The sequence below is a fragment of the Cadophora gregata genome, assembly GCF_030347475.1.
Source record: "Cadophora gregata isolate MNR1 chromosome Unknown scaffold_4, whole genome shotgun sequence".
NCBI lineage: Eukaryota > Fungi > Ascomycota > Leotiomycetes > Helotiales > Ploettnerulaceae > Cadophora > Cadophora gregata.
In genome coordinates, this window is record NW_026695927.1 from 1,797,272 (window position 1) to 1,805,744 (window position 8,473).

Consider the following 8,473-nt stretch of genomic DNA (forward strand, 5'->3'; position numbering starts at 1 on the left):
AGTTTTATATAATAAGTTAGTAGTAAAACACGTTCCAGGTAATAATAATATAGCAGACACTCTTACAAAGGCTTTACCTTCAGAATCGTTTAAACGATACAAGATATATATAGAGTTACCTAGTAACAACTGATTCTCTGATAATAACTCTAAGATTAACAACAGTTAGCTAATTAATAGTAGATCTGTATAAATCAAGGCTGTTTCTAGTAGTGGAACCTATAAAAAATAGAATATTCTTCACGGAAAATCAGTCCTTTAATAAACATTTTCCTTAATAATAATATACAACTGCGAATTAAGTAAAATATAATATATAACTACTATACCTAATAGTTAAGACGAATCTTATTCCGCGGTTGAAGGAAGAAGGAAAGGAAACAGAACTAGAAGAGGACAACTTTTATATACCCTAGAGGTTAGAGAGAAAGCTAGTAAGGAATATCTTAGTAGCTATAAAAGGAAGGTGCGAGGTAGCTACAAAGAAGAATAAATAAGAGCGGCAGGAGCAGGAGATCATTAATAAGAGAGCGATTTAGGTGCACTCTTATACCGTTTTATATACCTTAATACTACAAAGTTGCTAAACTCCTAGGAAAACAGGAGACGTAGGCACTATATACATACTAGTATATTACAGGAGTTAATAAGGCACAATCAAGGCTCCTTATATAATATAAGTTATCAGTAATACTTCAGCGATACTCTAGCGTCGCTTCGGGAATATTCAGCGCTATACTACTTTAGAAGGCTCTATTTACTACAGATATAGAGAATAGGGGGGCTGTTAGAAATATGGGGATTATAGGCGTAGACTTAGTACTATAAGCTGTACTACTGAGTACGCTACCCCTTTATATAGGAGATTCTCTCTCTCTGTAGTAGCTCCTTATGCAACTGCAATTATGACATCGCTGTACCTCGCCTAGTTTGCGAAAACTAGGCGAAAGGGCGGAAGCCTCGCAATTAGTAGGTCATTTACCTGCCTAAGGTAGATACTGTAAGCTTTACGCTGCGGGAGATCGCTCGTTTGATCTGCCAACTCTTCCTGTCCACCAGTGACACCACCACCAGGATTTCCAATCGTCATACCGAATTTACTACAAAAGGATGGCACGTCCCTGCACTCCCAGGGGCGTATCTAGGTATCTCCCCATTCTCATTCTCATTCTCATTCTCACGCCCGCCCCCCGCGAGCTGGTTTGTTACTGGGCCAAAAGTAAACAATGCCTTTCTCCAGCCTGGCCGTCACGTACTTGGCCGTGACTCTGGCGTCGGCACAGACAGTGTACCTCATCCGCCATGGGGAAAAGCCCGCGGACGGGAGCAATGGCCTCACAGCGCAAGGATTGCAAAGAGCTCAGTGCCTGAGGACTGTATTCGGGGCGTCTTCCGAGTATAGCATTGCTTACATTGTTGCTGAGCAGCCCAAGTCAAGTAAGAAGCCCATTGCTCTCCCAACAAGTAATTCGGTCGAACAATAGACAACGACTGCCTCTTTTGATGTCCAATTACAATGCCCATTTTGCTAAGTCTCGTACAGGTGGCAAAAGAACCCGCCCTCTGTTGACAGTTCAGCCACTAGCAACCGACTTGGGTCTGACGGTTGATACCTCATGTGATCGAGATGACGCGGATTGCGTTGCTGATCTGGTTGATGATTATAACGGCCCAGGAAACATTTTGATTTGCTGGGAACATGATAATTTATCGGATATTGTGAAGGCTATGGGAGACAAAAACCCGCCGAGCTACCCAGATGATGCGTTCGTCTTTCCCTGAAGATCCCTGAGCAATTAAGCAGCGCGACTTGCTGACGGCCTCTCTAGCTTCAACTTGATATGGACAGATCCGTCTCCTTACAAGGGTATCACAACGACCACCTCGGAGAATTGTGCAGGCTTGGACAGCTAAGAGGGGAATCTCGTGAACTGGGAAGGAGTGAGGCATTACTGTAAAACAAAGAAAGGGTTCCAACAAATAATGTACCACCACAAAGAGTGGCTGAACCTTAGAGAGGTAATCAATTTTCATGAAGTCTTCTTTCGTTCCTATCATGGCCTCATATTGCAGAACTTCGCTACTCATGACGACCAAGAACATATCCCCTCAAATGTTTGTTCCTCAACGTCTGCCGGCTAACTTCGCGTACTGAGACACTCTGGATCAACTTCCGCTAGCCAAGTTCCCATTTGTTAGACGCTTTTTGCTGATTCTTCCTCTGGTGTTTCCAATATTGCACCTCCAGTCCTTTGCCAGGGTGAAGTTGTCCCATAAACACGTTTGAAACTATTCAAAAGACCACGTCATATTTACTCATTGGTTTACTGAAGTGATACGTTCTAACGTACGCACATTTCTTCTTGCCGACTCAAAACATGACCTCAGTATCGGAGCATGAAACAATACTTCTATCGATTTTGACTCCTCGCGAGAATAAAGATGTGAAGAGATGTGGTAAAAGCAGTTATCGTATTGCAGCCTCGATGAAATGATCAAAGTCCCAGGCCTGCTGCCTACCAAAACTATACCAACAGTGACACCAACTCATGCGCCAAAAGCTACCAGCTGGCATTGTGCTACCAGAAGTACTTAGATATCCGCCAAACTTACTCCAAACATTTCACTTCCAGGCCAATGTCGGCACAGTGTTGCATGAAGTAGTAAGTCATTACCAGTCAAGGCAGAGGTGCGATTCAATACCAGCATATTAATACCACCAATCGCCGGCATTCAATTTGAAGGCAGACTTTCCAGCTTCACATCTTATACTCGACATGGTAAATAATGGGCTCGCTTAAGATTATGTCAGAAACATCTTGCATGCTCTTCAGCAATTGAGCTCCACGTAAGTTTTTGCAACAACACGTATTTCATGAGCCGTGCTACCTGTCTAAACCTTGGCTCGATATCCTCTGACCGGTCCACTTCCATTCCCGAATTCGCCTCCCGTAGGCTTTTCCTTTATTCCCAGAGCCACAACCCTTGCCTCCTCGTCATGGTTTTCATCCGCATTGTCCTCAGTCTGCTCCGTCGTCTTGCCCATCCTCTTCCTCAAGATCTACAGCAGTCCGCTTCCTTCCCCTACCCTTCTTCTCCCTCCTCTTCTCGCCTTTCCCCCAAAGCTTGGCCTGTTCCCTTTCCGTCCACCCTAAATCATTCTTCTTCGCCCACTCCTGACCAACCTCCGCGAAGGTCTTTCCCAACGGATTATCTTTCTCCTTGTGCAAATTCTTCTTCTTAGCCCTCAACTTCCCTACGGCATCTTTCATACGTTTACTCGTCACTCTATCCCCTCCACCACCACCAGTATTGACACCAGTCCCGACAGCTCCATCGAAGTAGCGCGTGATGTTCGCTTGCGTACCTTCCTGCTCGCGACGATTCATATCTCTGATAACGGGGACGAGGACTTCGTCTGTGCGTTCTTGTGTCCATCCTATAGTGGCCATGAGGAATTCACGAAGTCGATCAAGATCGGGAACTCCCCATTCGAAGGCATCAGGGTTGCTGTCGACGTCTGGTTTGAGGTAGGCTTCAGTAACTGCTGGTGAGGGGAAAGTTGGAGGAAGGAATAATTTCGTGCCTTGTGCACGTCGGAACTTCTTGCGGAATGTGGTGGGTTCGTTGTTGATCGGTGGGCCATTGATTTGAACCGTTGACCACCACTCCTTGAATTCTTGGAGGCCAGTCGAGGCGGGAAATTCGGAGAGAATTTCTACGGCTGTGACAGGGCCGACACCTGGGAGGCCTTCTGTGTAATCTGAGCCGAGGAGATGGGCAATGGCAATAAGTTGATCGCGAGACAGAGATAGCTCTTTCTCGATGTCGGTTGAAAGGTAGCACTCGACGAACTTGTTACTATTGAACATGTTTTTGTAAACACGAGTGCCTCCAAAGAGAAAAATATCGCAATCATCTGTTACCACGCCATCAACAAGGCCCAAACGAACGAGTTCTGCACATTGAGCTTCAGCTTCCATCGGAGCTGTGATGTATGGAATACCAAAGAGTCGAAGAAGAGCTTGGCATTCAGTAATCATGACTTGGGTGACCTCGTCTGCATCGCGGCGGTCTTTCTTCTGTTGGTTTCGTAAAGCTTTGAGTTCTTGTTCGAAGGTTGCTTGGGTTTCTTGTTCTGTTCGATTATTCAGACTGTTTGCGAACTGAGCATGTGTTTCGGCTTCCACGGCGAGTTGAGCGAGTAGTTCCTCGTCCTCAGGATCACTGAAATCGTCAAACTCAGCGTCAATTTCAGTACGTTCTCGTATAGCAAAACTGTCGTCTTGAGAAAGTTGTGCGGGAAGTGTACCCAGCACTTCAGTATCGTTAAATGGACTTTGGCTTCTCGCAAGTGGGGGGCTATTCCGATCCGCTACCTCTGGCACTAGCATTTCAACATCTTCAAATTCAGGAGATGCCGACATCGACGGGGAGATATCAGTCCTCTCGGGCGGCTGCTCTGCATCGAGTACATCCCTCAACGTCGAAGTTTCTCCATAATGGCTCTCAGACCACTCTAGCTCTTCGGCTTCCATATCCTGGGATATTGCTTCCACTGATGGCTGTCTGTTATCAGGGAGAACTGGCATAGGGGGTTCAGCTCTAATAGCTTCAGCAACCTCTCCAAAGGTCTCCGGGGCAGCATGGTCCGGTATTGTTGCTACCCAAATTTCTCCCGCATTCTTGGGGGAAGAAGCTTGCCTAGACTCCGCAACATCTACACGCAATTCCAGATTCTCATAAGACTTTTTCGGCTCTGGCGCTTCCACGACCTCAATATCACTGTCCTCGTCTGAAGAGTCAATCTGAATAGGCCCATAAGCTTTTCTATACATCCTCTCTTCCTCATCAGCCTGTTCTCTATCCTCGGCATTAAGTTCACGATCTCTCTCCTTCTGTAACTCAACCTGATTCCTTATATCACCACCAGCTAGCCACGGTGGCAGCTCTCTCGGCGCATTTTCCTCTGACTCGCAATCGAACCCACCTGCCATATCCTCGCCATCTCGACTTGCGTTTCCGCTCTCATGGTTTTCAGCTGGCTTGGATTTCTTGAAGAATATCGAACCGAGACTCTCAAAGGGTAAAGGGCCATCAAAGGGATTTTTCTTGTTCAGAGTAACAGGTGCAGGCTGGTTTCTCCGCTCAGGAGCCTTCTGCCTCCTGGCTTTGGCTAGCGCGGCTTTCATATCCATATCGCTATCACTGTCGGTATCAACATCAGCAGGAACAGCTTTTCGCTTGGGCATCGCTGCATTAGCTCTGTTGTTGACGATATGTGCAATTATGCCTCCACTCGACCCCGAGATTGGCTTTGCGCTTTCGGCCGCTGGCTTTTGCTCATATTCTGGCAGTGGCACATCTTCAAAATCCATCTCCTCATCGGGTTCAGATTCTGGTCCGTGATTCTTCTGAAGTGACATGGCAATAGCTCGGTTAAGATGATCATCCTCATCGGACTCGGCTTCCTTTCCATCTTTCTGCAAAGACAAGGCGATGGCTCTATTGAGATCCTCTTCCTCCTCATCGAAAGCTGGACCTTTCTCGCATGATAGTTCTGCTGCTGGATTTTGGTCTATGAACAATGAATCTGGATCGTGCGATGGAGCAAGGGTCCGGCTGTGTTGGGACAACGGTATTTCTTCAGACGATTCCCTCGAATGTGCAGCAACCTTTCTACGTTTGTGGGCGTAGAACCTTTTCCTTCGCTCAGCAAGTTCTTGCGCTCGAAACTCGGTATACGTCAGGTTCAGCATGTTTCTTGTACTTGGCTGGGGTAACCGGTTCAAGCCCTCGACGGGAACATCCTCAAATTCGTCCTCGCTTTCTGAGTCATCCTTGAACTTCTGGGGTATGGCATCGATATCGATGGGTTTGTCCTTTCCTCCAACTCCCTTATCCGTACTCACAACACCGAGGGCATAACCACCTTCGGCACCCTCATTCTTGACCAGTACGTACTCCCTGCCCCTTTCACCAGCAATCCGTCCACCACCAACACCAGGTAAGTCGTTCATGCCATTTAGATTCATCAATCGTTGCGTCAGCTCATTCCTCTCCCTAACCCTATCAATCTGAAATCTTGAGAATGCCATTCGATCTGGAAACATGCCGTCCAGCTGCTCCTTACTATGGCCCATCCTCAGCCGACTCCTTAACCTAGCCGCATTCAGAATATTATATCGGTCTCCCGCAGGAAGACTCAGGAAGAACTCCCCATTAAAGTCAATCTTGCTGAAATCATACAGATTGACATCCTCGCCATTATGGAACTGCCTCGCATACTCCTCAAGATCTTCCGCACTCATGATTCTGGGATCGTTAGGCTGGCCCATCCCCTCGATTCCATTCGTCAGGTCGGGGAGATGATATGCGTCTGTCTTGCGGAATGTACGATTCTTGTTGCGCTCGGCGGTAGACATTCCCATCTCGCCGACATACACCAAGTCGGCGCCTTCAGGAATGGCTTCCTCTTCATCCTGAATCGCCGGCCTCCCACCCCTCTCCTTCTCCCTTCTCACCTCCCTCTTCCTCTTCTCCTCTTCCTCCTCACCCCTCCTCTTCATCTGTACCGCCAATAGTTTCCCCGCTGTCCTCACTGCATCTTCCCTCCTCCCTTCCCTTCTCCTCTTGCGACCCTGTATAGTCTGACGTTTGAGGATTGGTGCGCCGCCATCGAAGACAAAAACGGGCCTGATGCCAAAGAAGAGTAGTTTACAGATCCGGCGGAAGAATCCCACAACATGCGAGTTACGGAGAGCATTGCCCTCTTTATCGCGAACTGCTTTGAGGAATTGGTAGATCCAGATTGAGGCGTCGACGGCGAGACGTTTTTCGTTGAGGGTTGGGAGAGGCGTTGGGCGGGCAGAGGGAGCGAGGATGGGCCAGAGACCGGTGACTCCCATGGCTGGGATGGATGAGCGGTGATTGATGTTCTTCCTGTCGTAACTTGTAGAGTATTTGTGGTTCTGGGTCTGGAGGGCATCTATCTACCTTAAGGCGGGCTTGAAGGAGGTTGATGCAGATGGAAGGTAACGAACGCGCACATTATGCGCCCTCCTCATGCTCTCACGCAATTCTACTTTCGTTCCTCACCTTCCGTGGCTGTATCTGTTGCTTACTTCCACAGAAGTGAAGGGTTGTTGTCGCCCGCCTGGATGACAAATGACGTTGATGACTCGAACACGGTCTCGCGGTCTCACATGACCGAATCCAAATCCGCTTCCAATTCAGCGCTGAAAGTACCACCCCGCTATCATCCAATATATACCAGCAACATACTCTACTTTGGTATATACTTTGTTCAATACACTCAATCCCAGCATAACAATGGACAAATCTCAATCAGAAACTTACCTCACCTCCCTCCTCAATAAAACTCTCCGCATAACAACAACAGACACGCGCATGTTTCTAGGCCAATTCAAGTGCACCGATTCGGTATGTATCCCCAGTCCAAGCTGCAAAAATTCAGGCCGCTCTCAGCTACCGCGGACATTAATCAAGGGTACCACCATCCTAACCACCCTCACAGGACCTCAACATCATCCTCGCCCAAACTTACGAATACCGCCTCCCAGCTCCGCCAAAACCCAAGCCCTCCCCTTCAACAACCAACTCATCAATCCCAATCGTCCAAGACATGACCTCCCGCTACGTTGGCCTCGTCGTCGTTCCGGGGGATTACATCACACGGATAGAAGTCGAAGAGTTTGAGAGCCAGATGAAGGGCCTGGGCAAGGGTGCAGGGAGTGGGAAGATGGTTGGTGAGGGGTTGAGAGATTCACCGAGAGAGGGCTCGCGAGAGAAGGAAGGTAGAGAGGCGTTTTGTGTGGGTAGAGTATGTGAGCCGGATACGGGAAGTGTTTGGAAGGAGGAGAATGACGTGGTTTGAGTGTGGCCATGACCTGGGAATGTGATCCCGACTGCGAATAAGCCTCTTCTTAAGGGGCATAGACAAGCATCGTCAGGCTTTGTGGTCGACGCAGAGCTTTGCCGCCTTCTGAGGTCTAAAGACATGGCCGCATCGATGCTTGGACGTGGAAGGGAGATCAGTAGCTAGGCTGATTAGATGATTGATACATTTCGTGTGCTAACGGAACGATGCATGGACACGGAGAAGAGTCGATAAAGCCATGTATCGAGATGTGGGAGCTTGTTGGACAAGATACCTGGACTTGGGAGATTTATACATGCGGAACGACGTATGCATTGGCCGGATGTAAGACTTGACCTGCTAGGCCGGATTGCATAGGAGCAGTGGCAACAGCTGAGAAATGTTTTGAAACGTTGGTTCGAAGCAACTCTTCTCGGAGACTATTCAGGTCACATTTTTTAAGAATAAATGGACGCGCCAGAGATCAACGTGCTTATTACGAGTAACAGCATACCCCTACAAATATAAGACACATCCTTCAAGTCCAATTCCTATTCTCATTGCCTCCAAATTACGTATTACCACCACATATCA

The 8,473-nt window shown here is 47.9% G+C and overlaps 3 protein-coding genes across 3 annotated transcripts; 2 read left to right on the top strand and 1 right to left on the bottom strand.

Annotated features, from left to right (window-relative positions):
* The first annotated feature begins 809 nt into the window (after window positions 1–809).
* ONS95_010297 (uncharacterized protein) lies at window positions 810–2,108 on the top strand. Its single transcript, XM_058503883.1, has 3 exons — window positions 810–1,437; window positions 1,544–1,766; window positions 1,830–2,108. Exons 1-3 carry the CDS (start codon window positions 1,227–1,229, stop codon window positions 1,912–1,914), a joined length of 519 nt encoding a protein of 172 aa, XP_058360596.1. The 5' UTR covers window positions 810–1,226; the 3' UTR covers window positions 1,915–2,108.
* Window positions 2,109–3,020: 912 nt separating this feature from the next.
* RAD2 (DNA repair protein rad2) lies at window positions 3,021–6,908 on the bottom strand (the record flags this gene model as incomplete). Its single annotated transcript, XM_058503884.1, has 1 exon — window positions 3,021–6,908. The coding sequence occupies one exon, from the start codon at window positions 6,906–6,908 to the stop codon at window positions 3,021–3,023; it is 3,888 nt and encodes a 1,295-aa protein (XP_058360597.1).
* Window positions 6,909–7,332: 424 nt separating this feature from the next.
* Window positions 7,333–7,897, top strand: ONS95_010299 (uncharacterized protein; the record flags this gene model as incomplete). The annotated part of the gene is made up of 2 exons (XM_058503885.1): window positions 7,333–7,443; window positions 7,538–7,897. The coding sequence occupies 2 exons, from the start codon at window positions 7,333–7,335 to the stop codon at window positions 7,895–7,897; spliced, it is 471 nt and encodes a 156-aa protein (XP_058360598.1).
* Window positions 7,898–8,473: the final 576 nt, after the last annotated feature.

What these genes read in the sequence shown, in the direction of transcription:
- ONS95_010297 (XM_058503883.1), top strand. Translation starts at nt 1,227, where the DNA reads ATGCCTTTCTCCAGCCTGGCCGTCACGTACTTGGCCGTGACTCTGGCG. An exon ending in TGCTGAGCAGCCCAAGTCAA is followed by an intron (nt 1,438 to 1,543) that starts GTAAGAAGCCCA and finishes AGTCTCGTACAG; the next exon opens with GTGGCAAAAGAACCCGCCCT. An exon ending in CCGAGCTACCCAGATGATGC is followed by an intron (nt 1,767 to 1,829) that starts GTTCGTCTTTCC and finishes CGGCCTCTCTAG; the next exon opens with CTTCAACTTGATATGGACAG.